Consider the following 27,169-nt stretch of genomic DNA (forward strand, 5'->3'; position numbering starts at 1 on the left):
CATTTGTGAGATGGACGCATGTCCCCTGGAATGGTGGTTGAAGCATGAAGGGACATATGAATCTTTAGCGCATCTGGCACGTAAATATCTTGCAATGCTGGCTACAACAGTTCCATGAGAACACCTGTTCTCACTGTCAGGCGACATTGTAAACAAGAAAAGGGCAGCGTTCTTTCCTGCAAATGTAAACAAACTTGTTTGTGCGAACGATTGGCTGAAGTAGGACTGAGTGGACTTGTAGGCTCTAAAGTTTTACATTTGTTTTATTTTTGAATGCAGTTATTTTTTTGTACATAATTCCACATTTGTAAGCTCAATTTTCATGATAAAGAGATTGCACGACAGTACTTATATTAGGTGAATTGAAAAATACAATTTTTTTTTACAGTGCAAATACTTGTAATCAAAAATAAATATAAAGTGAGCACTGTACACTTTGTGTTCTGTATTGTAATTGATATCAATATATTAGAAAATGTAGAAAACATCCAAAAATATTTAAATAAATGGTATTTTATTATTGTTTAATAGTGCAATTAATCGTGATTAATTTTTTTTAATTGCTTGACAGCCCTAGTATTAGGATTTTGTTTTGGATTGTAACTATTTTGTTTCCATTACTCTCTGGTTTCTAGTGGAGTCTCTATTCTTTCCTAAACCTTCTTTTTGTTTTGTTGTAAGTGCTCACAGGCACTGTACTTACACAGGAGTGGTAAACTGGGGTAGCCGGCTTCTTTGAGGGCAAAGGATCTGAGATTCCTGTGAGTATCCAGCATCCGGGGCTGGGTATCACAGGCGAACGCTTCAAGGAGATTCAGGGACTGAGGTGCTCCTTTTGTTCACCTGCGAGTTAAAGACAGGCTGACAGAGCCCAGAGGGAAGTGCTTGAGTGGCTGACAGGCTGGTGATGTTAGGGAGCTGACACCCAGCTACCACAGGCAAACCTCCTCCTTGCTAGAGGCTGCGGGCGGGAGGTGTAAATAGGTGATTCGGTCACGGGTATCCTGAACACTGTCACACCCCCACCCTGTCCAACAGAGATACAATCCACTGTGTAAATAAGACCTACATGCACATGAGCAGCACATCATTTGGATTCTCTGAATTGGGCTTCACAAATCAGCATCCCATTAGGGGTCATGTGCCTTGACTAATGCTTTCATTTGGCTGCTGGTGTTGTGCAGTGAGTGCTCACTGCACAATTTCCCCATAGCAAACCACAGTTTCCTTTTATGCTGAAACTCCCAAAATACATCCAAGTGACATAGCTACTACTGGGGGTTCTTGTGCTGGTGTCTGTGCTGGGGAGAGCGCTAGATCAGAAGCTCCCTTGCAAACTATGGGAGAGTAGCCGTCTGGAGCTTTGGAGATGCTGAGGCTGCTCTTTCGCACCAAACCAAGGATCCAGGAGGCAAGTGTAGTGGTCTCTTTATCAGTTCTCTTTTCAGTATCGTGTTTTCTATTTCACAGGATCAAAGGCCGGAAGTCAGAGACTTGCAAGACTCTAGAGCTGGCCAGGCTGCATTTAATTTACTGTCTTATGTAGTCTCTTTTGAAAGGGCCTTTCTGGTGATAAAGGCCATGGCGTCCTCTGTATTGGCAGAGTTTGGGACTGGCTTGGCACGTGAGCATGATTGAAGCAATGGTGGAACAAAAAGATGCCTCAGATTATGGTCCGTGATGCATGAAAGCAGGATGCAGAAAACATAACGCTAAATAGCCTGTAGTTCTCGCCGCCTGTTTCCAACGTTCAGACTCAAATATATCAATTATCAAGGTTATAAAACACACACGTGGTCTTTTGCCACTTTTGTTTCTAAAACTCTTTATATAAAGAAGAGAAGAGAGAGAGAGGTCAGGAGAGTGCATTTTGACCTGTATCTGTGGGAAGAGACAACAAATTATATCCTGAGACCCTTGCATTACAAACTGTTCTAGGCTTGACTAAGGGATCTGCTTAGTACTAAAGCAGCCCCAACATGGTTCAGTTCAAAAGAAACTCAGTCTCCTCCTCTCAGACTTGCAGTAACTTCCTGGTTTCAAACCTGACTGACTGGGTGAGGAGGAGTATTGCGTGAGCAGCAGCAGATCCTAATCTCCAACTCACACAGGGGATCTCTGTAAATGACTTCTCCTGAATTTGTAGAGGGCTGCAAAATATTCCGCTTAAGGTTGCCAATTTTGGTTGGACCTATTCCTGGAGATTTCATCACTTGACATAATCTTTAATTAATGATTAATCTTTAATTCCTGGAGACTCCAGGGCAATCCTGGAGGGTTGGCAACCCTAATTCTGCTGCAGGCCCATGACAATGCAACCTGCCCCTTATGTGAGCTAGTGTGAATAGTTTGCAGGGGCTCCACTCTAGCAAAGTGTGCCCAATTGAACACGTTGCTCAAGGAACGAGGTCAGAGCAAACGATTAGGGTATCGTGAGAAGAGTGTACAAGAGCTGTTCCATAACTGATGTGCGTGACTTTAACCTCTGCATCTTTCCTTATTTGTAACTGGGGGACAGTGTTGGTCCGTGAGTGGCTGTTGTGAGGCTTTGAAGCACCTGATGGTCGTTAGTGAAAGGCTCTGGCGGCGATTGTTTTTCTTCAGCTGTGAACGGCAACTCTTGGCCGGGGTGTAGAATTTGCGCCCTCATGGCAGAGGGCGGGCCGGTCAGTCTCTTCACTGTGGGTACGTCTGCGCTTCAGGCTGGACGTGTCCATCCCACTTCCAGGAGATCTACTTGTGCTGGCTCGGTGAGCGCTAGTGTGTGGAAAATAGCGTGGCGGCAACGGCATGGGTGGCAAGAGGAGCTAGGGAGTTCAGCCTTCCTGCTGCTGTGCCAAGCAGCTGTAGTAATGGGGTCATGTGAGGGAGATGTGAAAACAAGGCCCCCGCGCCCTGTATTCAGCTTCTTCCCAGGCTTAGAATGTCTCCCTTATTCAAATTTTGGTGAAGCTCCCCCAAGGCTTATAGCCCCTTCGCAGCCATTACTTACTTTCAGGTTTCTGGACAGTAATCCTGTTTATGGGGGCAGAGTTGGGGAGGTTTCTCCTTTCAACCTGTGGTCAGAGGACCTTGGAACTGTAACTCCGATTATCCAAAATGCTGGGCCACAAGCTCCCCCTCCCCACTCCCACTCCGTGACACTACCTAACCGCATCCAGAGAAAGCAGAAGTACGCAGCCGAGTGTCTCTTTAAAAAACACATTATGTGACCATGCTACAGTAGGCTTCACCTAATCTGCATCTTGAGAATTGAGCCCCACAGAAGGAAATGCATCACATCTGTGGGATTTTTTTTTTTTTTGTATTTTTATTTAAACTTCAGTTCAAAAAAAAAAAAAAGCACCCAGCTGCGATAGTGAATCTATATGTACATGAGTTTAACCTCTTGGCGATACAACAGGCTTTGGGGTCTAATCTCTAACCTTCCAAAAATCAGGCTCTTCAACTGAAATCTGTCTGTCAGTGTTTCTGTAGGGGCAGAGCAGAAGGAACAGCTTTTGAACCAGGGCATGGTTAAACCTTCCTCAAACAGTTTTTTTTCTCTCTCTCTCTCTCTCTCTCTCTCTCTCAACAAAAGAAGACTGTCTAGAACTAGGCAAGCATCAGATTAAAAGGCAATTGGATGAGTACTTCTCATGTCACCCTTTGAGATGAAATCCAATAGCTGGGCTGGAAACAGACCATGAGATAGGAGCTAGACCTACTCTCTCCCTGCAAGATGTGATGCACTTTTTACTTGCCTGTTTTCCTATTAGCTGGTTTAGGAGCACTGATTCCCACTCAGATGAAAACCCATTTCTCAGCTGGGAAGAGCTGAGCAAGAGTCCAGATCCCAATTTCTGCTGTTATCCTGAATGTCAGATCGATGTAACTTTACCAAAGCAGAGAGCTGCTGTGGAGTTACACCAGGTGTGACTGAGAGCAGAATTTGGCCCTGCCCCTGGGCAACCAGCCCCTTTAAGGGAAAGTAGAACCAGCCCTGCCTGTGCCATAATTAGCTGCCCCCCCGCCTAAGAGGGGGACTAACTATGGCCTGGGTGAGGCTGGCCCCATTTTCCTTTAAAGAGGCCAGTCACCCTGTGAAGACCTAGGAACTAAACTTTTTCTCCATAGCCGCAGTGATCCTGTGACCTTTGGAGGCAGGCAGGATTCACTTCTGACGTTCTCACTCCCCTCTCCCACCAGCTGTGCAAACAAGTCTGTAAAGTATCAGAAGGGTAGCCGTGTTAGTCTGTAAAAAGCAAGAGAGAGTCCTGTGGCACCTTTAAGACTAACAGATCTGTTAATCTTAAAGGTGCCACAGGACAAGAATTCTGAAACCTATTGGACCCTTCTTTCCTGGCAGTACCAACACAGCTCTGAATTGGCTCTGTCTTGTGCCTTTGTAAATAGCTTGCCTGCTTCTATTAAACGAATACACGAGGAAAATGTTAACTGAGCATCACAGACCCTTTGTGCTGACACTCCTTTTCTGTTCCACAGGCAAAATCGGACATATCTTGGATAGAGAAAGACGTTGTAGACTCAGCAGATAAGGTAAGAGAGCCTGTTGCAAACACATGGCTTGAGGAGATTTGTGACTTTTAATTCACACTTTGTCGTATGACCAGATTCTCTGACCGTTTATTACGGTATAGGATTTGAGTTAATATTTGAGTTGTGAATCATTCTCTCCTCCAATGCCGGTGCTGGCTTTGCACACCATTAACACTGTCTGAACTGTACTTGTGAACTTCAGCAAAATCGGAGACACAAGCAGGTGTTAGCAACGTGCACAAGTAACTCTCTGAAAGGTCTTTTATGGCACATGTCTACTAGGCAAATCACAGAGTTGCTAATACCGAAGGCAGACAGACATGAGTCACTCATGTGACCTTGTGATCATGTCTTCGCCCTCCCCCAGCCCACCCCATGTTGTAGTCATCAACTGTTGTACTCTTCCATTGTCTTTGGGGCGCAAGACGCCATTTTGTGTGGTTAAGGCACTCTGCCTCTGTGTCATGTATTCTTCTCCAATAAGCTAGCTACCCTGGGAGAGAAGAGGATTGCATTTGTATCCATGCTAACAGATTAGCATAGGGTGACCAGACAGCAAGTGTGAAAAATCGGGACGGGGGTTGGGGGTAATAGGCGCCTATATAAGACAAAGGCCCAAATATTGGGACTGTCCCTATAAAATCAGGACACCTGGTCACCCTAGTTTAGCAGTAACTGTTCACATTCCAAAAAAACAGGAGTACTTGTGGCACCTTAGAGACTAACAAATGTATTTGAGCATAAGCTTTCGTGGGCTACAGCCCACTTCATCGGATGCATGAATTAGGCTGTAGCCCACGAAAGCTTATGCTCAAATAAATTTGTTAGCCTCTAAGGTGCCCCAAGTACTCCTGTTCTTTTTGCGGATATAGACTAACACAGCTGCTACTCTGAAACCTGTTCACATTCAGTTCTTGAGTGGAGCGATGGCTTCTGTGTTCACCAGAAATAACTGACCCAATGCAACCCTTAATCATTCTTGACACTCTCTCTTTATAATTACCTAGCTCGTTGATCTAGTAAACCTCAGAGCTCTTTACGAAGGAGGCCAGTGTCATTAACTTCATTTTACAGATGTTGAATGCAAACTCTGGCCTTGATTGCTGCTCACACTGTGACTCCAGCAGAATAAAGTAGTGTGAATCAGAATCAGGCACCTAGACTTTACTCCTGACAGCTTCTGGGTTGTGGCAAGGATTTGCTATTGCCCGTTGCTCAGGCTCTTTCCTACTAAACCTGCTGTCCCACACCCCTGACTCCTCTACCTGTTGTGTCTTTGGAGCAGAGCCTAGCTTGGTCTGACTCACTTGTACAGTGTGTAGCACAATGGGGCCCTCATCCCTGACTGGTGTTAACGCAACATTAATCGTCATTTCCTACTTTCATTATCAGTTACCAAAGAGTGTGGTTTGTACGTGGTGAGGAGAGAAAGGTCAGAAGTAGTCATAGGCTCAAACTAAAATCCCAGCTCCAAACACCCTCTGGGGGTATTTCCAGAAGTGAACGGAGACAGGCTCATGTCTTATTGCAAGCTAGGCTAGTTTTAAAGCAAAAAATATATAACTATAAATCTATATATTTATTTTAAAAAAAGCTTGGAACAGAGAAATATAACTGGAGGGGATAACTCTGTGCTCACTTGGGGAGCAGATGCCCACTTAGCCCAGCATATGGGGCTATGAAAAAGGAACATGGAGAAGAGGGTGAGGGAAAGGAGGCTGGTGGGTTGTTTTTTTTTGTTTTTTTAAATCAGAACAATCGCTCCCATCCTGTAAGTGAATTTGGACAATGATGGGACGAAAGGGCTATTCTGTCTGCTACAACACTCTGTTAACCTCTATTCTGTCCGTTTGCAGCTCCTTGAGCCACGGCCTCTGCAGAACCATGGCTAGTTGGTTACTTATAGTCTCCATTGGTGCCTTATAAATATCATGGATAGGATTCCAGGAAGGGATTAGGCAAAGCCACCTCCCCTATGATAGAAGGCATCCTCTTGGCTGTGCAAGAGTTGTACATGTGGAAATCTAAGGACCAAATTTATCACGGAATTCAGTGTGGTTATATGTCCTAGGGGAGTTACCCCCAGGATCGATCTGATACTAAAGCCTCTTCTCCGTGCCCAATCAGAGGGGCAAATATGCGTTTGCAGATCTTCTAGGCAGTATCACTATTCAGGCTCTTCTGAATGTGGGGCTTTTATCTCTTGTTCAAAATGTAAATAACTCCTCAAAATATTCCCCCTTTGTGGGAATTCCCACATAAACTCAGACTACCTAGAGTAAACCCTGTAGGGTCTAGCGCAGAGAGAGTGAGTCTTCTCTGAATAGAGAGGAGTCAGATCTGAGAAGGAGCTGTGAGGTGTAAAAACCAGCTGCAAGTGGTGGGGAGTGGGAGTGTTAACCTGCTTAGCTGTGAGAGTCAGAGACTGCTGCCTTCACTGCTCATTTGCCAGTGGGGCTTTAACCACCTCCAGCTCCTCCAGTCTGTGACTCTAAAACCGAAGCCTGTCTCAAGTCCTCCATGAAGCAGTGTGTATTCCAGCAGCCTGCCATGCTCCCCTAGAGCCCCTGGTAACTGGGGATGTGCCATGCTCAACGGGATGGACCATGGAGAGGGACCCCAAGCTTCCTCGCATCTGTGCCTTTCTCACACTGTGGCTGCACAGGAAACACCGAGCGAAACCCTGCAGCCTGCAACTGCCTGCCCCTGGCCAGCTCTCCAGCTCGGTTAGTACTGCAGCTAGCTTGCTGGAGGACTCTCTGGCTTCAGCTTGTGTTTGTAACTGCTCAGTTCAACTGGACTGATGTTGGTTGGATTAACAGTCGCTGCAATCTGTGGATGCAGCCTTCTGGGTCTTCCCTCTTTCCTTTCCTGCAGGGTAACTTCGGCTTAATCGCATTGGAGAAGGAAAGTTCCTTCTCCCAGGTATCAAGCCGGTTAACGTTACTGATCAGTGTGGTGGTGATGCACTTCTCATCTGGCTGCTGCGATTGTTCCTGCTGGCCAGTGTTGTGACTTGCTTACTATACCTGCTGCTTGTCTGGTTTGCAACTGAACAAGTTATGGAATCTGATCTTCTGACTAACGCTCTAAACAGTCATGATGTTGTCTTTCTTGCAGTAGTTTTATAGGTTAATGGACTAGACAGGCAAAAACATTTTAAAAACACCTTTTTTTATGGGGGAGCTGTTAGCTGAGCTCTAAAGCTTCATCTCAAAATGTGATCAATTTCGGTCTCCTTTCAAATGCCAATTTTTTTCCTAGTTCGTATATTCACTGAGCAGCTTTAGTTGCCAGGCTATCTATGCAAATCTTTCACTGCCTGACAGCCTTGAGAGCACAAGTGTAGCGGTGAAAACCCATCTAGAACTAGACAAATTGGGGCTTATTGTTGGCTAAATGTACTGAAGTTCAGATCATTCGCACAATTGTACTATACCTCCATTGGAAGAACTTGGAACAGCAGCTATTGGGTGTACATGGAATTGTTCCTACCATACTGAGTCCCTCAGTTATAATGAAGGAATATAGAGGAGCATAAATGTCTGTGTGTAAAGGAAATATTCATTTAAAATGGATCTACTAGGCACACAATATAACTTGGTAGTAAACTTAACCTAACCCAATCAGTGTCAATATTTTTTTTTCTCCTTGCTGTTTTCATGAAACCCCCGTTTTTGTTTCTCTATTCTACAGTTGAGCCTAACTTTAATACTACTTCCTTGATGTTGAACTGGGTCATTAAGCTGTCCTGAGTTCTGGCTATTTCTTCGTTCTTTTGTGTTAATGGGAACGCTGTTGGCCATATCTTTTTCCTTTGATTATGAACAGCAAATTGTACTGCTGAGATCCAGAAAAGTGACTCTGGCCATAAAAATAGTGTGCTGGAAATGAAACTCTCTACAGTCTGACTTGTCAGAACAGTGTGTGTTCAGTCCTAATGCTGAGGCTTATAGCCTGCAGTCTAGGAGTTTCTCCAGTACCTTTCATGACATTCCCCAAATAGCTTGGTGTTTCCGGGTCCTTTCTCAGGTTGGTTGGGTGTCATGCTTTAGCAACTGGGGGATACAATGTCATGGGGCCCCTTGCTCACTTCAGTCCAAACCAGGTTGACAATGATGGAAAGCTGTTCCTAGAGAATGGTTTTTATTGACATGGGAAAGGAGTTGGTGATTCAGTCCCTAGTGGACAGCTGCCAGCAATGTAAAAACCACAAACTCTGTTGACCATCTTATGGACAGTCTCTGCATAGAAGCTTAGGACTGCATTATGGAGACAATACCTTTCTTGCCTCTAGTTTGGTCCCTCCAGAACAGAGATAAGACAGGCAGGAGAATGTTGGGGAAGTTAGTCCTGCTGCTGCTCTTGCTGGATCTGTTGTGTGGGTAAAGGCTTCAGTTGGTACCAGAATTCAGTATTTACTATCAGTTTTGAGAGAACAGAGCTGCCAAATAATATGAAAACAAAGGCACTTCCTAGTCTAGAGAAAACAAAGCTCATGAGCTAGAAAGAAAAGGGTGCACAACTTCAGGTAAGCAACCACATCCTTGTATGCATCTCCCCACTTCCGGAGAACCTTTTCAGCGAGGGTGGAGGCAGTTCTGGTAAGGAAAGGAAGCTAGTGCCCAAAGTACATGGCAGCTCCATCCTCTTGGGTGGTGGTTAAACTCGATTTAAATACTGTTCTATTTAAAACCTGTAGGGACTAAACTGTACAAAACTGGGTATTTACATAGGGTAGAATTGTTGTTTCTAAACCTGACTTAGTCAAGATGTTAACAGTCAACTAAAAAGCATTAGGAAGTCAGGACCACTTTTAAACCCAGTGTCTCTGAGCCCTGCTGTAGATTGGGTCTTCAGTGTGCTCCGGAACGTAATTCCCAGACCAGAGGTCCAGCTTGTTGAGTTTCCATATGTTGGCGAATCTCAGGTGGAACCATGCAAATACAGATTTTCTGGTTCACTGGCAATTCTGAAAAATCAAAAACAAATTTTAAAAAATGGGGAGTCAAACAATATTTTTTGTTTAGATTTTGAGAAATTTAAAGCATTTTTTACGGTAAAATTTAATGGAAATTTTGAAACAGTCATTTCAAAATAAATTTTTTTTTTGTTTAGAAAATGTCAAAACAATGTTTTGGAGGGCAGGTTTTGTCATTTTTAAAGGCTTCTTTGACTGGAACAATTCTGAAAAATCATCATAAAATATTTTGGTGTTGCCAAATCTGCATTATTTTTTTTTTGGTCCCCAAAAAATATGTTTAGTCAAATTTTTCCTGGATCTAGTATTGGGTGCTTTGTTTAATTTTAAAAAATGACAATTGTGAAGTCATTTGACTATAAGGAAAACTCCTTCCTGTTCTCGAGGTAGTTAATGACTGGCTGCTTTGAAGCATGAACGCTTATGCCCCTCTTTTAATCTTTGGAGATGTTCCGATTTGTGTAAATGTCTAGGGCTTTTTCAATTGAGCTAAACTCTTGGCCTCAGTCTTGTGGCAGGGAGTTCCACCGGACATTTTGTTTGTGAGGTGGGGAGGGACATGTTAAATGTTGTCTTATTAATGTCCTTTGTTGCCCTGTGTTCTGTCTTTTCAAAAAAAGGTAGATGGAAGGTAGTGAATTACCTTCCCTCCACCTTTCATTATTCTCTGATCATGTCTGCTCTCGAGCTCGGTAAAAGAATGTATTTAAACAAACCACGTATCACATACAGACCTTGGCTTTTCTATCTCCCAGAAGAGCTGAGGCTGTAAAAAAAGCGTCCTTATGTGCTCAAGATGCACTAAGACTCCTGTGACAGAGCTACTCAGATTGCTGAACAGATGGGGTTTTGTGTGTCTGACTTGCCAGCCACGTCCTTGTTGTATGACAACAATGCCGCGTGTTGGGATTTTTAGTAGTATAAACATTATTGCCACTCTTGCTTTAAAAAAAATTGCTTTCAAAACTCTTATGAAATGCAGTTCAAAGAAACTGAACTCTGTTCTTTGGCTAGAAGCAAAGGAGTGTGGTATTTGATAAGAGAGTGAAATATTTGCAAGGTGCTATGCTATTTGCAAGTCCTTCTAGTGATTTTGCCCTGGAAGTTGCAAGCAGGAGATGCTTGTGTTGTGGGATCAGTTCTGGTTCCCAAGAGCTTGTAGTCGTACTTGAACAGATGAGGCTTTTCCTCTGCTCTGGAAGTTAGTCTTCCTCATCCATGTGTTTTTTATTTCAGGATGAAGGTATTGTGAAAGAAATTAACATCACACACCATGTGAAGGAGGGCTCTGAGAAGGCTGATCCTTCGCAGTTTGAACTCCTCAAAGTTCTGGGCCAAGGCTCTTTTGGCAAAGTGAGTTTGCTTCCTACTGTATCTTTATATGTCAATTAAATCTATTTTGGGGCCAGGATGATGGGAGAAGAGCAACTGGCTACACGATTCCCACGAGCTCACAGCCGGAATAACAATTTGACTGAGTTTCTTCTGAGACCGGATGCTGTTGCAGGTGTAGTCTGCTCCAAGAGGTCCACTCTTGCAGTCCTTGTGCGTGCAGTGCTGCAATAGGCTCTAATGAGAGCTCTGACAATGAAGAGGGTGGAAGGAGAGATCTTTGCTTATAAATGTAGTAGGGCTGTCAAGCGATTAAAAAAATTAATCGGGATTAATCGCACTGTTAAACAATAATAAAATACCATTTATTTAAATATTTTTGCATATTTTCTACATTTTTCAAATATATTGATTTCAATTACAATACAGAATACAAAGTGTACAGTGCTCACTTTATAGTTATTTTTGATTACAAGTATTTGCACTGTAAAAAAAAAAATAGTATTTTTCAGTTCACCTAATACAAGTACTGTATGCAATTGCTTTATCATGAAAATTGAACTTACAAACGTAGAATTATGTACAAAAAAACTGCAGTCAAAATAAAAACAATGTAAAATTTTAGAATCTGCAAGTCCACTCAGTCCTGCTTCTTGTTCCATCAATTGCTCAGACAAACAAGTTCATTTACATTTGCAGGAGATAATGCTGCCTGCTTCTTGTTTACAATGTCACCTGAAAGTGAGAACAGGCGTTCGCACGGCACTGTTATAGCCAGTGTCGCAAGATATTTACGTGCCAGATGTGCTAAAGATTCATATTTCCCTTCGTTCTTCAGCCACCAGTCCAGGGGACATGCGTCCATGCTGATGACAGATTCTGCTCTGTAACAGTCCACATCAGTGCGGATCAAAGCACATTCATTTTCATTATCTGAGTCAGATGCCACCAGCAGAAGGTTGATTTTCTTTTTTTGAGTTATTTAGTTTCCGCATCGGAGTGTTGCTCTAAGACTTCTGAAAGCATGCTCCATACCTCGTCCCTCTCAGATTTTGAAAGGCGCTTCAGATTCTTAAACCTTGGGTTGAGTGCTGTAGCTATTTTTAGAAATCTCACATTGGTACCTTCTTTGCGTTTTGTGAAATCTGCAGTGAAAGTGTTCTTAAAATTAACAACATGTGCTGGGTCATCATCCGAGACTGCTATAACATGAAATATATGGCAGAATGCAGGTAAAACAGAGCAGGGGACATACAGTTTTCCCCCAGGGAGTTCAGTCACAAATTTAATTAACGCATTATTTTTTTTTAATGAGCATCATCAGTATGGAAGCATGTCCTCTGGAATGGTGGCTGAAGAATGAAGGGCCATATGAATGTTTAGCTTCTGGTACGTAAATACCTTGCAATGCTAGCCAGAAAAGTGCCATGCAAATGCCTGTTCTCAGTTTCTGGTGACATTGTAAATAAGAAGAGGGCAGCATTATTTCCTGTAAATGTAAACAAACTTGTTTGTCTTAGCGATTGGCTGAACAAGAAGTAGGACTGAGTGGACTTGTAGGCTCTGAAGTTTTACATTGTTTGTTTTTGGAGTGCAGTTATGTAGCAAAACAAAAATCTACATTTGTAAGTTGCACTTTCACGACAAAGAGATTGCACTACAGTACTTAGGTGAATTGAAAAATCCTATTTCTTTTGTTTATCATTTTTATAGTGCAAATATTTGTAATAAAAAATAATATACACTTTGATTTCAACCACAACGCAGAATACCACATATATGAAAATGTAGAAAAGCATCCATAATATTTAATAAATTTCAATTGGTATTCTATTGTTTAACAGAGCGATTAAAACTGCGATTAATCATGATTAATGTTTTTGAGTTAATTGCGTGTGTTAACTGCGATTAATCGACAGCCATAAAATGTAGGTATTCCATGTGAAAGCAACATCCAGCTGCTCTCCAATTGGCTCTCTAGCCATGTGGCTGGATAAAGAGAATTTAGGGATTCTCTGTTACTCTCCCCACCCTCCTCTCTCAGATTACTCTTTATATGGGTGACTATCCAAGGCTTCCACTCACTTGTACACATGTTCTTTTTTACCCTTTATGGAGGGGGAGGGAAGTGGCACCTAAACTCTCTTCTCTTTCAACCCATGAATAATCCATCTCTAAAAACAATCTGCTGCATACAGTCTTGAGACTGGCCAATATTGCATTGGTCAATAGCCTGGATATCTCCATGGGTCACTGAGGATCTGACTAGGATTCTGAGCTCCATTTCTCATGCTGCCAAGAGAAGTGGCCACTCTCTGATAATGAGGCCCCATTTCTCTGCCTGGATCCAGCCACTGTTGTATATGAGGACTTGGAAAGGAGGGGAAGCTGCCAGGGATGGCATTAATCATGAATGCCTGGGAGTCAGTCTTGCTGCCAAAGCCACATGTCAGAAGGAAGTCTCCTAGTACAGTGGGGCACTTGGGTACTCCCTGAGTCTGATCTAGTCTGACACGGTACCAAGGGTGGTGACTGGTTCCTTGGTATTGGGGAGAGGCTTTTTTTTTTTTTCTTAATAGGCTTTGCTTTCAGTTGTGACGATTGGAGGAAAAAAGGTGTGGTGAGCAGAGGCAGGAATGCTCTAAGGGCAAGCCTGCTTTGGAGATGGGGAGCAGGAAGGTGAAGCATCAAAATACCTTCCCCAGGAGACTCTGGAAACCTGTCGGCTTTTGCTTGTGGAGCTCAAAGCGTTGAACTTGCTGACCCTGCAGTTTGCTGCTGTTCTGGAGTCGCGTGGGGGTTTATTTGCTAGTATGCAGTAAAATTCTATCCAGATGACTTTAGTCACAAGTTGATCTCTCCTCCTGTGTATGCAGGTCTTTTTAGTAAGAAAAATCACCCCACCAGACAATGGCCATCTCTATGCCATGAAGGTCCTGAAGAAAGCAACCTTGAAAGGTGAGAAGGGCTTTCCATGTGCTGATCCACATCTGCATCCCCAAAATGGAATGAGAAGTCGTGCTGGGAAAACTGCACCATTCTGTAGTGATGCACCCATATCTCCCCACCACTGACTGACTGAGGTGGGAGAGAGTAATCAATGCTGCTCCACGAAGGAAAGTCTCTTCAGAGCTGGGAATGGGGAAATGTCGAGCTAGGCACAGTTTGGCGAGAGCTAGTGAAGCCATGAGGCTGCAGGCAGAGCCCTGTAGCTGGTGTCAGGGTCATTGTCCTGTTCCGAAGTGTCTGAACAGTGCATCTCTCTCCACAGTGCGCGATCGCGTACGGACAAAAATGGAAAGGGACATCTTAGCTGATGTGAACCATCCCTTTGTGGTGAAACTGCACTATGGTGAGTACACGGCTAGCTTCAGGCCAGAGGAATGGCAGAGCCAGTGGATGGCAACAGCCCTGAATAGTTTCTAACTGTCCATGAGCACTACCCACTATGCGCTACTGCAAGTGCAGTGCATTGCCTGGGGGAGCTGTTCCCTAGGTGTCCAGCAACAGATTCTTGTTGAATGTGTATTTTTCTCAAATACTGTCTGGAAGGGTTATGCCAATAGCAGTAATATGGGAGGAGCCTTCATCTGTCAAGTAGCCCCTGTTCCCCTTACTGCCTAGATTGTCCTGTTGTCTTTCTAAGCACAATCCCCCTAAAAATGAACTCTTCCTCTGATGGGATCTTGGTCCCATGCCCTGCCTGGTTATTGAATAGGAAAATAGAATAACACAGGAGAAGAGGATGAATTTTAAACCCTTGGGCTTTGTGTGTTCAGTACAGTTCTATCTAAGCACAGAAGAGCAGGTGTAGCAGATGCATCTGAATTTGTTCCCTTTTTTAAAGCTTAGTTTTGTCTTTTCCACGCAGCCCCTTGGACCCGATCTCCCCTCCCTTCCATTCCACACCCTCCCTCCTAAGTTCAGAATTCTGAGCTCTCCATTGTGGGTGGCTCCAGAGGCAGCTGGTGCTTCAGTTACCAAAACAGCAGGGGGGATTTAAGAAGGCAGAATAACTACATGTGCTAGAATTTGTCCCCTGGGTTAAAACTCCTACTCCTAGGAAAGATATCGTGGGAGATTTATGCACTACAGTGGTCGGCACCTCTTATTTCTTCTCTGCAAAAACAGCTCTTCCAGTAAGTCACTGCCTCCCAGCAGCATGCATTGATTAGGCACCGATTTCAAGGGAAGAATGCCACCTACTCAATCACCAATGCCAATTCCTGCAGCGCCTAAGTGTTCTTGGTGATCTCCCATCCCAGTGCTGACTTTGCAGGTGATCTCATTTTGACACCCAGTCACTAGCTATATCTGTATTAAGCCTAGTGGGAATGTGGGGCATCTGGAAACCTAAAGCCGCCCAGCTTTGAGGGGTATCTGACATTGCCAAGCAGTCAGGGTAGAAGGGCACTGATTCCTGCTCTGGCCTATGTTTCAGCATTCCAGACAGAGGGCAAGCTCTATCTCATCTTGGATTTCCTGAGAGGAGGAGATCTCTTCACTCGGCTTTCCAAAGAGGTGAGCATGCCTTGGGATCTTGCTGTGCTGTTCATGGTGCGGGCATGTTCAGCTCTACCAGCGTAGGCAATAGTGAGTGCCTATTGTAGAGGACAACTGGTATTTGGAGCACTGTTCTCCAACTCATCAGAACAGAAAACAGTGGCTACATAGATGAGGTGAGCCCTGACTAGCTACTGCTGTGTAAAGTGACAGAGATGGGAACCAGTGACTCCCTTTCTCTGTCCTGCTGCAATGTAGCGGCTTAATCAACCTGATTTGCTCCTATCGAGGAGGGGGCAAGGAAGGAGGCTAGGGATGGGGAAGTTAATCTGCAAATTGAAGTGACAGGTAAAGATAATTGGAGAACAATAGCTGATGTAAATTAAAATCCTAAATTAACATCAGCTCACTGTTTAGCAACCTCTAATTGTGCTGTTTAATCTCAGGCTAGCAGGAAATACAAGTCTGAAGGGGTGAGTGGCTGGGTATGTTGGGGAGGGGATGTTTGTGATGGGGAACAACTTCATGGTATGTTCTTGGGAGGCTGATTTCTTATCCCCAGGTGTCTGTCTCTCCTCTGTGCCTCAGGTAATGTTCACTGAGGAAGATGTGAAGTTCTACCTAGCTGAGCTGGCTCTGGGGCTTGATCATTTACACAGCCTGGGAATCCTATACCGAGACCTCAAACCAGAGAAGTATGTATAGCAGAACCTTACGCTGCCTCCGATTTAATGACACAGCACTGGGCCGCCTCTCCTGCACCTCAGTCTCACGTCTGTAGTCTTTAAATGCCAAAGCGTCCTCCTGTTAAGCTGAGAAATGCACGTAGGCTGGAGTAATGAGTAGCAGTAGCCTAAAACTCTTGTGGGGAAAGAGAGAAGGAGAAAAATGCTCCAGCTTTCTCCTTCCCTTCCTAGGCAGTCGGGCTGGGAACACTGGGCAGCACGCTTGCCCTGTCCTGAGCTTTTTCGTGCTGACCCAAGGACTCAGATTCTGTATTCTAGCTGACGAAAATGCTGGCTTGCTTGGCAAACAATAGGGATACTCCAAAGAGACTATATAAAGGCTCGGGCATCAAACCCTCCCCGCCACTACCCACCCCGTAGAGCCATCAAAGGAAAAGTAGGGGTTCTTCAAATCTCCTCTGCTGTAATGCTTACAAAAAACTTAACAGTTAAGTTGCGGGTGTGCTGGGGCTGCTGCCTGTCATGCTGACCAGAGTTGTCTCATTGATTCCTTGTAGTCCTCGGTCTGTCCACCTGTTGTCTCTTGTCTTTATACTTAAATTGTAAGCTCTTCGGGGCAGGGATGTCTTTTTGTTCTGTGTTTGTACAATGCCTAGCACAGTGGGTTCCTGATCCAGGACTGGGGCTCCAAGGTGCTACAGTGTTGCAAATAATGGAGTCCTTGCACAAAGCATCGCTGTTAGGAGGGAGAGTGTAAGTGGCTGGAGGAAAATGGGGCCATTCTCTTTGCATCGTACATCTTGATGAAAGGGCTAAACCATCGGGGCTGAAAGTGGTGGCGCTAAGATCTGTTTCTGGGGTTCTGAAAGCTTTTTAACTAGTCTCTCAGGAGCAGAAATAAGTGCTGGTTCACTTGTTAGCATCTCTATGTTACGGTAATGATCATTGATGTTTACACGCCTGTCTCTCTTCTCCCTCTCATAGCATCCTCTTGGATGAAGAAGGCCACATCAAACTCACAGGTAAGGTGACTCCAAAAATTTTGTACTACAGCAGACTTGCAACTTGAGATACAGACATTCTTCCATGCCTGTGCTCTGTTTGTAGAAAGTGGACATATGTTCATGGTTTTTCTCTTTTGTGTAGATTTTGGTTTGAGTAAAGAAGCCATTGACCATGAGAAGAAAGCGTATTCCTTCTGTGGGACAGTGGAATATATGGCACCAGAAGTTGTGAATCGTCAGGGCCACACCCACAGCGCTGACTGGTGGTCATATGGTGTATTAATGGTATGGTATCTAACTAGCATGTTTGAAGCCTAATTTTATGGTGGCTCTTTAAATGGTAGCTCTGGAGAGATGATGCAATATCTCTGTGCATTATAATGTATCTCTAACAGAGAACTATTGAACTGGGAAAGGTCTAATAGTCACTCCAATGTTTTCAAGCTCCCATATAAGTTACTCTGACCAAAGCAATCAGTAGTGAAGTGTAACGAATGTCACAGGGATCAGTTACATTCATAGCTGTTGAACGTAGAATTTAGATGGTTTCTGACAGTCTCTCACGACCGTTACATTTTGTCTCATTAAGACAGCTTAAGTTTCCTGTTAAGATGCTTTCATTTCAGACTGGAAGTGATGCTAGTGTTCCTTGTTTGGATCTAGAGCTGCCACCTGGTGGTCATTCAATCCATGGCCTTTCTGCTCTAAGGTGTTCTTTGAAAGACTGTATAAATTACCATTAGCCATATCAAGGTTCAGTGTTATAGGGCTCTCTGCCTAAACCATATTAGGATCTGCTGCCCCTAGAAACTCTCGCTCAATCATTTAACCTTCTCTCTTGCTCTTCTTTCTAGTTTGAGATGCTCACTGGCTCCCTGCCATTCCAGGGAAAAGACCGTAAGGAGACAATGACGTTCATTCTCAAGTAAGAGGAGTTATTCTTCAGTGTCTCTGCAGGGGCGAAGCTCGCTGCTCTGCTTCTAGGACAGGGTGACCAGATGTCCTAATTGTATAGGGACAGTCCCGATATTCAGGGCTTTGTCTTATATAGGCTCCTATTACTTCTCACCTCCATCCTGATTTTTCATACTTGGTATCTGGTCACCCTATGCTAGGACGTCAGGAATTTTGCATCCTGGGGGTTATAACAGTTTAATGGCATTAATTTGCGAGGATTTCTATAAACAGACTTACGGAGGGCACAGTGTTAAAATGCTGAGCGAAAAACTGACTCCATCTCACATGCTGCAAGGAAAGACGTGGGAAGCTAGGTGGCAGATGAGCTGTAGTCAGTGCCTGTTTGCTTGTTTTACTTACTCAGAGTTAATTGCACAATTTTTTTTTTTCTTTCTAGAGCAAAGCTGGGCATGCCTCAGTTCCTGAGCTCCGAAGCACAGAGTCTCCTGCGAGCTCTTTTCAAAAGGAATCCAGCCAACAGATTAGGTAAGACATCCGGTGTTACATTGTTTCTGGGAGCTCCAGGTGCAACATCTTGGCTCCTTTGTCCAAGTGGGTCAGATACATTGGATTTTGGCTAGGTTCTCCCACACATCTCAGCACAGCTTGACTCCCAGTAATACCCGGTCACATTGCACAGTGGATTATAGCCTTGCTTATGTCATTAGCAGTGGAGTGGGTATATACAGTAGCGCTAAATCCAGAGTGGTGTCTGTCTTCCAGGTTCTGGTACAGATGGGGCAGAAGAGATAAAGCGTCACCCTTTTTACTCCACCATTGACTGGAATGTGAGTATTGAACCTTTCTTTGCTTAGATATTGGATTCTACATGCTCTCAAACTTGCATACCAATGAAGGGGAGAGGCATGAGTCACTCGACTGTCTTAGCTCTGCAGTAAAACAGATGCTTATAGAGTGACCGGCAGTCAAAAGGCTGCGTCCTGTTGTTCATCAGCTGTCAGAGTCCTTCCCCAAAACAGTGTTTACACAAAAGGAACGGGAGTCACCTGGACGGCTGAAGTAGGAAACTGAACAAAAATCACATTTGTCATATCAAATACCCTACATGTGTGAATTCACATCAAAATGAGACCATCAACCATCTCTTGCAGTGGAAGGACGTGGAAGCTAATCTGGGATTTAGCAGGAGAGGGATGGCCTCGGAGGTATTGGAAAATATACTTGAGGGACAGGAATCTTTTTGGAAGGAATGGATCTACAGTTTGAAAGACAGAAATTGTCCTAATAGAACAATATCTGGCTGAAGTGATTGGGCCAGGATGGTTTGGTGACTAAGACTGGAACTCAGGAAATATGGGTTCAATTTTTTGCTTTACCACAGGCTTCCTGTGAAACTTCTGAGTGAGTCACACGATCTCTTGGCAGCTCTGTTCCCTATCTGTACTCCGGTACCTTGCCGAGGTCTTCTGAGGGCTGGCCAGTTAGTGCTTGAGGCATTCTGATACCGTAGTGATGGAGGTTATAGAAGACCTAGAAAGGTTTTAGAACAGACCTCCCGTGATGCTGGCATAGGGTTCCTCTCAAGCTACACCTCCACCCCGACATAACACGAATTTGGATATAACGCGGTAAAGCAGTGCTTGGGGGGGGCTGTGGGCTGCGCACTCCGGCAGATCAAAGCAAGTTCGATATAATGCAGTTTCACCTATAGCGCAGTAAGATTTTTTGGCTCCTGAGGGCAGCGTTATATCGGGGTAGAGGTGTATCTTCAAGTAGCAATTCAGAAAGGCTGTGGGGAGGAAAAAACTCCCTGCCAGGAATTCCTCTAGCTCTTCCTAGATGTAGCTTTCAGGCCCAGCATCTGATGCCAGAGTGAGCAGAGAAGACACAGCAGACCCTGGTGGCATAAACTAGTTCCTGGATAGTTGGCTTTTTAGCACCCTGGAGGTACAAAGTTATTTTGTCTCTCGGTAGCAGCTGCCTAGGGAGGAGAAATACTGCAAGCTTCTGCCACAGAAGTGACTCAACAGCTCCATGGAAGGGCCTTCCAATGAGAGTCTAACTCCGACTGAGCTGTAGTTCTACACTATGCTACCAAGCAATTTCTGGCTTGTAAAGTTTCCTCCTCATGGCTTCTCTTTCCTGGTAAATCCATCTCCTTAGGAGCGTTTGGGAATGTCTGCCAATTGGGACAGCTACCTGTGGGGGATGGTTTGTTGAATGGCATCCTTGGCGTTGTGTTTTGCAGAAGCTATATCGCAGGGAGATCAAACCACCTTTCAAACCTGCCGTGGCCCGACCAGATGACACCTTTTATTTTGACACAGAGTTCACCTCTCGTACGCCAAAAGGTTTGTGTGCACCCCAGCAAATAGGAAATTGGTACAGGATGCTCTGGCTATATCAACACATGGTACTGGGGTGAGGTGTATTACACTGACTCCTATTCCAGCAGGACTAGGCCTATCACTGTAAAATGAGGAACACTGACTTCAGAGGGTTACAGCTCTCGACAAGGGATGGTGCAGAAGTAACTCTGCAGGGGGCTCTCTTGGGTAAATGGTCTATTCAGCATGCGGTGTGGCTACTGTCTAGAATAGGGAGTAACCATAACCCTTAGTACGTGAGGGGTAAATTGTCAGCTACTGGTAGGCTGCTGCAGGACCACTCTTTTTCCTGACTTATTCCAGATTCCCCTGGAATTCCCCCGAGTGCGGGGGCCCATCAGCTCTTCCGAGGGTTCAGTTTTGTGGCAACTGGATTGATGGAGGATGGCATGGTCAAACCTACCCAGGCACCTCTGCATTCTGTGGTACAGGTAAGGGGACCAGACCGAGGAAAGACCTTTCTTAAACTGCAATGATAATTCCAGAAGCCTAGCGCGTGTCGGCCAGACCATGAGGGCTGATAAGTGCAGCCTGGCGAAAGCCTGAGGGCAAGGCTTTTTCCGGTGGATTTCCTCTTGCAAACTCCCTGACCAGTTCCCTGGTGGATTCCAGAGAAGTGTGTGAATTTGTTCAATGGCTTAGCCAGGCCGTGGAGGTGAACAGGAGGGAAAGGCAGGGGAGAAGAGACACAGCCTCTAATGGGCCAAGGTAAAATGGCCACATAACCTCCTGTGGAGAAATCCGACTTCACCATGCTACAAGATTAAAGATCCTGGACGGTTTGACCCAATCATGGATGTTTACGCATAGGACCAGAGGGTTCATATCCTGCTGGGGCCAGCTCAGTCCTTCATCCTGCAGCAGCAAGTCAGTTGAGTCGATGCAGCTTGCAATGTGTGGGGCTTTCGAATGAAATGGCCTATGATTTTCAAAGGGGCTAAGGCAGTTATGTGCCCAGATTTCATTGACAATAAATAGGATTTAGATGCCTCGCTCCCTTAGGGATCTTTGAAAATTACAGCCTTAAAGACCAAAGTCCTTTCGGCTTTGCTTGGATGCTGAAGATCCTGTGACTCTTTCCAGAATTTCCCCTGGCCGGTGAACTGTTCAGCCAAGAACACCAGGGCACGGCCCCAACTCTGTGCCAAGTGGCTGCACTTCAGCAGGTGGTAGCTCTGGGCTGAAAGTCACTCTAGAAATGTGACTGGCGTTTGCCCTTCCCTCCCCCTCCCTGACAGGGAGAATAAGAAGCTGTGTGATACAGCGGGTAGCAATCAGTCAATCCGTCCTCCATTTTGTTGGTGTACAGATACTGTGGTATTTCCCTAAACTAACTCTGTTTTTTTCTTGTTTCATTTCTCGATTCATCCCACGGTAGCAGCTGCACGGCAAGAGTCTCCAGTTTAATGAAGGCTACGTAGTGAGGGAGACGATCGGTGTGGGCTCCTATTCAGTGTGTAAACGCTGCATTCATAAATCCACCAACATGGAATATGCCGTCAAGGTTTGCAGTCTGCCATCTCTCTCTCTCATGTGCACTCCCACACTCAGGTTTCCTTTTTTCTCTAGTAACAGCCTCTGAAAATAAAACGGAGCTAAGTGTCGTTGTCCCTGCAACTCTGCGCTATCATGCAAGAAGCCAGGCTGGCTTTCTGGGCTGGGGGTGCTGGGGAAGCGACATTCTCTTCTGGGGAGAGGGAAGTTCGGTACCACACATTACTTTTCAGTCATTGCACTTGCTGTGCTGGGCTTTAGGGATTCCATCGAGTGCTTCTCAGCCTGAACAAAGGCTGACGTGGCGCGCCATGTGATCGTGGGGATGTATAACTGGCAGTAAAATGAGTTGTTCTGGAAAACCAAGACAGCAGGAGGTGGGGAGTGGAAATAAGTTTAGAATCTCAACCCCGGATAAATTGTGCAGTGCTCCACCTGTTTGTTTCTCTGTGCACATAGCTCTGTCCTACCTGCCTGGCAGAAGGACCCCAGTCCTGGTTAACACTTACTTATGCTCTCCTGCAGATCATTGATAAGTGTAAACGAGACCCTTCTGAGGAGATGGAGATCCTCCTGCGCTACGGGCAGCACCCAAATATCATCACCCTGAAAGATGTGAGTGTAACCGTGTTTAACTTGCACCTAAACAGAGATGTTGTCTCTGAAAGCACAGGCCTACCTTCTGAGGCCGACGCTGTTGCTCCTGAGAACCCGCCCAGTAGAATTGTGGCAGGTCTGAGGAGGTGTCAGAGCTCCCCAGCAACGTGCTGGGGGAGATGGAGGACTTCTGTAGAGCTTGTGATAGAACTACTAAAAGGCTGCTTTGGAAGCATCCCGTTGGATGTGCATTGTGGTTTCTGATACCACCTGTTTGCTACAAGTCCTAGCTTAGAGCGGCTGTCTCTCTAAAGCTATAACATAGTTCGCCATAACACAGCTACTTTTCCCTTGAAGTATCACTGAATTTATTAGTACACAGGAATAAATGGGACTGAGCACCCAGCGTCTGTGGTGCCAGAAGGTCTTTCAGCAGTGAGAAGCACTTCTTTGGTCCATGCTCCATTCCTTACCTGATCCCAGGCAGAGTGCACAGAGCATTAAACCAGTCTGTTCCCCCAGCACTGCCTGGTAACAAAGGCTGGGGTAGAGGAGTCCCACCACGTGTGAATCAAAACTTGGCTCTGCTTCAGCTTTTTACAGAGCTTGTGAAAGTCCCCTCCAACTAGATCTGCATGAGACTAAACCGCACATAACACATGCAGGAAATGACTTTAATACGGCCATAGGGTGCGTGGCTGTAGGCAACTCTGCCCCTAGGATAGACGGACGGACGTGTGCGTGAGAAAGAGAGAGAGATCATTATTGTTTTAGGGACTAAACCCTGCATATCTGCTTTGGCAGGTGTATGACGACGGGAAGCATGTTTTCCTCGTGACTGAGCTGATGAGAGGAGGGGAGCTGCTGGACAGAATCCTCAGACAGAAGTGTTTCTCTGAGCGGGAGGCCAGTTCTGTGCTGCACACAATCTGTAAAACTGTGGAGTATCTGCATTCTCAAGGGGTGAGTATGGGAGGCTGAGATGCTGACTGGTCCCCTCACAATCAAGTGGGAAGCAGGCAGGCACAGGGCTACTATCCTGCCCCTTCTCCAGGAAGTAGCTGCCTCTTAGGATATGTTTCAGTCTTGAGGGAGGCCAGGCATGAAATCTAAGTCTGTGCCATTCGCTTCACCTGCAGCCTTGAGTGCAGCTGCTAGAGGAGTGTGACAGCAGCACCTGCTGTTGTTTACTTCACAGGTAGTTCATAGAGACTTGAAACCCAGCAACATTCTCTATGTGGATGAGTCTGGAAACCCAGAGAGCATTCGCATTTGTGACTTTGGCTTTGCCAAACAGTTGAGAGCTGAGAATGGCCTTCTCATGACCCCTTGCTACACTGCGAACTTCGTGGCCCCTGAGGTAAGCCGCTCGTGACCTGAAACTCTCCCTCTGTAGCTCTTGCTGTCCTCCATCAGGCTGTGGTTTTCTGCCAACATTAGTTACCAGCTGAAATGTTGGCCAGGGCTAGCTCTGGCACACTCTGCCAGCAGGCCCACTTTGGGGAGCGGGCAAAAGCGGAAATACTCTCCCAGTATTGAACTAACGGAGGCAAGTTTTGGGACTAGGTTTCATACCTTCCTGCTTCTTTTCTTTCCTACCCTCTATCTATTGCCTCCTCATGAAGTGGTGGCACAATTCAAAACCAAATGATTCTGTCGGCTCCCTTTCCTAGTCCGGAAGTTATCCCCTGATTTACTTCTCGCTCCTGCAATCTGACCCCTTCTCTGGGTTCCTTAACAGACTTGCTCTGTTGGCGGGGCTTTAGAAAAAGTGACCCTCCATTCTCAGGACAGGGTGGGTCACTGGCTTGCAAACAAGCCCCTCTTTTAGGGGGCTGAAAAGCCGGTGTACTGGCCACCTAATTCAATGAGTATATCTAGGTGTCAGAGAACTGGCTTCTCTGTAGAACTAATATGCAGAGTGTGATTCTTTTCCATGGCTATTTTGACATGCCTGGGATGTTTCCTCTTCATCCATGAAACCAAAGCCAAATTGAGTCCCAACCTTCAGTCCATGACCCTGACAGAGCTGTAGAAAAGTCCGGCATGCAGGCAAAGGGGTCAAACCAATGCTCGTTGTCTGACAGAGCAGGAACTCTTAGGAAAACTGACATCTTTCCCTTGGCTTATTCTGTACAGGTACTAAAACGTCAAGGCTACGATGAGGGATGTGACATCTGGAGTTTAGGGATACTCCTCTATACAATGCTGGCAGGGTAAGTATCTGCTGCTCTTATGGTGGGGATGCGTTTAGCACCGATGGCTGTCTGGGTATATTGCTAGTCGGTGTGCCCTGCTGCAGAGGCCATGTTGCCCTTATTGACTATCATTCACTCAGATTTCAGTTCTGTTCTGTTAGAAGAGGAACCTGCAAATTTTCTGTTTTTCAGATACACTCCTTTTGCAAATGGGCCCAGTGACACTCCAGAGGACATCCTGAGCCGAATAGGCGTAGGGAAGTTCACTCTAAAAGGAGGAAATTGGGACACAGTTTCTGAGGCAGCCAAGGTAGGGTCTGGTACTTGAATTAAGTCTGTAGCTCAGGTCAAGTATAGACAGCTGCTGTGCAGCCTGTTAAAATAAACCTCTCTACTGCTTTCACTTTTTCCTCCCCCACCTGTGGGTTCAGTAGCTCCCATTTCACATGCACATTTTCCTCCAAAACGGGGGCAGCAGTCTCTATGTAGGGTGCTTCACCATTTTGCAATTAGTGCTGGTATGCAATACCAGTCTATAGTGGCCCATCCATGGCCATTGACGCTCAGCCCCATCCTCTGTGCCCAGGCTGATAGCTGCTATTCCCCAGGATAGTGAACTTCTAAGTCTGAATGAGATGAACCTCTCTCAGATGGGTTTGCATCACCTTTCTGAAGTCTAATTCTCTGAATGCTTGCTCCAGGATCTGGTAACAAAGATGCTCCATATTGATCCTCACCAGCGCCTGACAGCCAAACAAGTCCTGCAGCATCCCTGGATAACCCAGAAGGATAGGTTACCCCAAAGCCAGCTGAGTCACCAGGATGTACAGCTTGTAAAGGTACGCATTGTGGGGCTGTACCTGGCCTGTGGTGCATTCAGCGGTGCCCTCTTGCTCCATCATCACCTCTGGGTAGTGGGTAGAGCAGTCTCAAGGTGCGGGGGGGGGGTAGGGTGATCACGACAGGACATCTGCTGCCAGGGCAAAGGGATAATCCGGGGGAAATTGCAGTGGGAGGGGAATGGTTAGTAAGTACAAGGCAGAAACTAACTCCTGCAGGCCAAAGAAAGACTTCTGATAACTCTCTCTTCTAAAAAGAAGCCAATTTCTTATATGCTGGCCAGTAATTTTCAGTAGGGTACAAAGATATTTCTGCCTCCCAGCTATTCTGGGTGGATGCAGTCCCATGACAGTCCAGTGACTTTTTTTTTGTTTGTTTTTTCATTCTTTTCTCCCAGGGAGCCATGGTTGCAACATACTCTGCAATAAACAGCTCCAAGCCAAGTCCCCAGCTGAAGCCCATTGAGTCATCCATTCTGGCACAGAGGCGGGTGAAGAAGCTCCCCTCCACCTCGCTGTAGTGGGAAACCTGGGCAGCTCATGGCACCGCTGTGCAGTGCTGACACTCGCGACATTGCACAAGCTGCTGAAGATGGGAAGCAGGGAAACGGGCAGGAAAACAACGCGTGAAAGGACGCCCATTTGCAGACTGTCTTCCTCCAAACCACAGCAAGGCCAAGTGCCTTTTTCCTTCTGAAAGACTAGCTCTTCTCTTCGTGGACTCGCCTGTCCTGATAGAAGTTCACTGTAAAACCTTTTTTTTTTTTTTAAAGTGTAAATTGATACAATTTTTAAAGGGATCCATTTGTGTATATGAGAACTAGAATGTATAATCCGTGTAATGATGTCACTAAAGAGCAGATCTGATTTGTCTTTTCCTGTGAAGGGCCAGACCTTGATTGTAGACACATCACCTTTCACAACTGATTTGGGGTTCAGGGCTGGTGCAGCTGGAAGTCCGACCTTTTTTTTTTTTTTTTTTTTCTTCCCCTCAAACTTTCTGTACCCTCCCCAATGTCAAACTAGTAGCTGTTCTTTCCAGAACCACCTGTTAGAGAAGTTGCCCCTTTTTGTGTACAGCTTGTAAAACCAGTTCTTAAATTTCATCCTGTACGTTTTGGTTTCCCTCAGAAGCCACATGGCTGCTGTACGAGTGCATAAGCCATTTTAAGCACCTACTTGGTTAAACTGTCCCAGATACCTGCAGGGTCTGGACCATTCCTCCTCTTTCCCCCAGCATTCATTCGGGATTCTGTCGGATGAACAGATGCTGATAGGGAAGAAATATTCTCCGTTGTGAAGTCAAGTCTTTCTGGGTTGGCTTTGGTTTCTTTCTTTTTTTATTCCTGTTTCACTTAGCACCATCCAGGAATCCATGATGCAAAGCAAAATCTTTTTCTTTTTTAATTTAATTTTGTTATATGGCTGGTAACTCAGGGTTTCTGTCTGAACTTTATAATAAACATGTCATTCAGTTGAAGTTATTTTACTGACTGAATGCTCACCCCTCCCTTTAGCTACAGAATAAGCTAAGCTAGTCACTGCTCCTCTCTTTAAAATGGGGATGATGGTACTTACCTGCCTTTTGTAAAGCGTTTTGACATCTACAGATGAAAAGCTGTGTGTATAAGTGCATCTCTTCTCCCCAGGTGTCTGTGATCGGGGAACTCAGTGCTGCTAACAGCTATATT

The 27,169-nt window shown here is 45.3% G+C and overlaps 1 protein-coding gene across 6 annotated transcripts in view; it reads left to right on the plus strand.

Moving 5' to 3' along the window:
- Window positions 1–26,958, plus strand: part of RPS6KA1 (ribosomal protein S6 kinase A1) — a 66,786-nt gene extending 39,828 nt beyond the window's left edge. The window contains exons 1-22 of one of the 6 annotated variants that reach the window (XM_034754057.1): window positions 1,273–1,411; window positions 4,486–4,539; window positions 10,757–10,873; window positions 13,729–13,810; window positions 14,124–14,204; window positions 15,294–15,373; window positions 15,944–16,050; window positions 17,026–17,063; window positions 17,188–17,330; window positions 17,900–17,970; window positions 18,400–18,488; window positions 18,726–18,790; window positions 20,212–20,314; window positions 20,654–20,781; window positions 21,729–21,854; window positions 22,370–22,459; window positions 23,246–23,404; window positions 23,640–23,801; window positions 24,581–24,657; window positions 24,832–24,949; window positions 25,341–25,478; window positions 25,877–26,958. In XM_034754057.1, the coding sequence (XP_034609948.1) occupies window positions 1,370–1,411; window positions 4,486–4,539; window positions 10,757–10,873; window positions 13,729–13,810; window positions 14,124–14,204; window positions 15,294–15,373; window positions 15,944–16,050; window positions 17,026–17,063; window positions 17,188–17,330; window positions 17,900–17,970; window positions 18,400–18,488; window positions 18,726–18,790; window positions 20,212–20,314; window positions 20,654–20,781; window positions 21,729–21,854; window positions 22,370–22,459; window positions 23,246–23,404; window positions 23,640–23,801; window positions 24,581–24,657; window positions 24,832–24,949; window positions 25,341–25,478; window positions 25,877–25,999 (2,193 nt within the window). In that variant the 5' untranslated portion in view covers window positions 1,273–1,369 and the 3' untranslated portion in view covers window positions 26,000–26,958. Of the gene's footprint in view, window positions 1–1,272; window positions 1,412–2,464; window positions 2,751–4,485; window positions 4,540–6,966; window positions 7,266–10,756; window positions 10,874–13,728; window positions 13,811–14,123; window positions 14,205–15,293; window positions 15,374–15,943; window positions 16,051–17,025; window positions 17,064–17,187; window positions 17,331–17,899; window positions 17,971–18,399; window positions 18,489–18,725; window positions 18,791–20,211; window positions 20,315–20,653; window positions 20,782–21,728; window positions 21,855–22,369; window positions 22,460–23,245; window positions 23,405–23,639; window positions 23,802–24,580; window positions 24,658–24,831; window positions 24,950–25,340; window positions 25,479–25,876 lie in introns of those variants that run through there. The other 5 variants (XM_034754054.1, XM_034754053.1, XM_034754052.1 and 2 more) reach the window with 5 other exon arrangements.
- The last annotated feature ends 211 nt before the right edge of the window (window positions 26,959–27,169 follow it).

This window comes from Trachemys scripta, chromosome 20 (genome assembly GCF_013100865.1).
Source record: "Trachemys scripta elegans isolate TJP31775 chromosome 20, CAS_Tse_1.0, whole genome shotgun sequence".
Taxonomy (NCBI): domain Eukaryota; kingdom Metazoa; phylum Chordata; order Testudines; family Emydidae; genus Trachemys; species Trachemys scripta.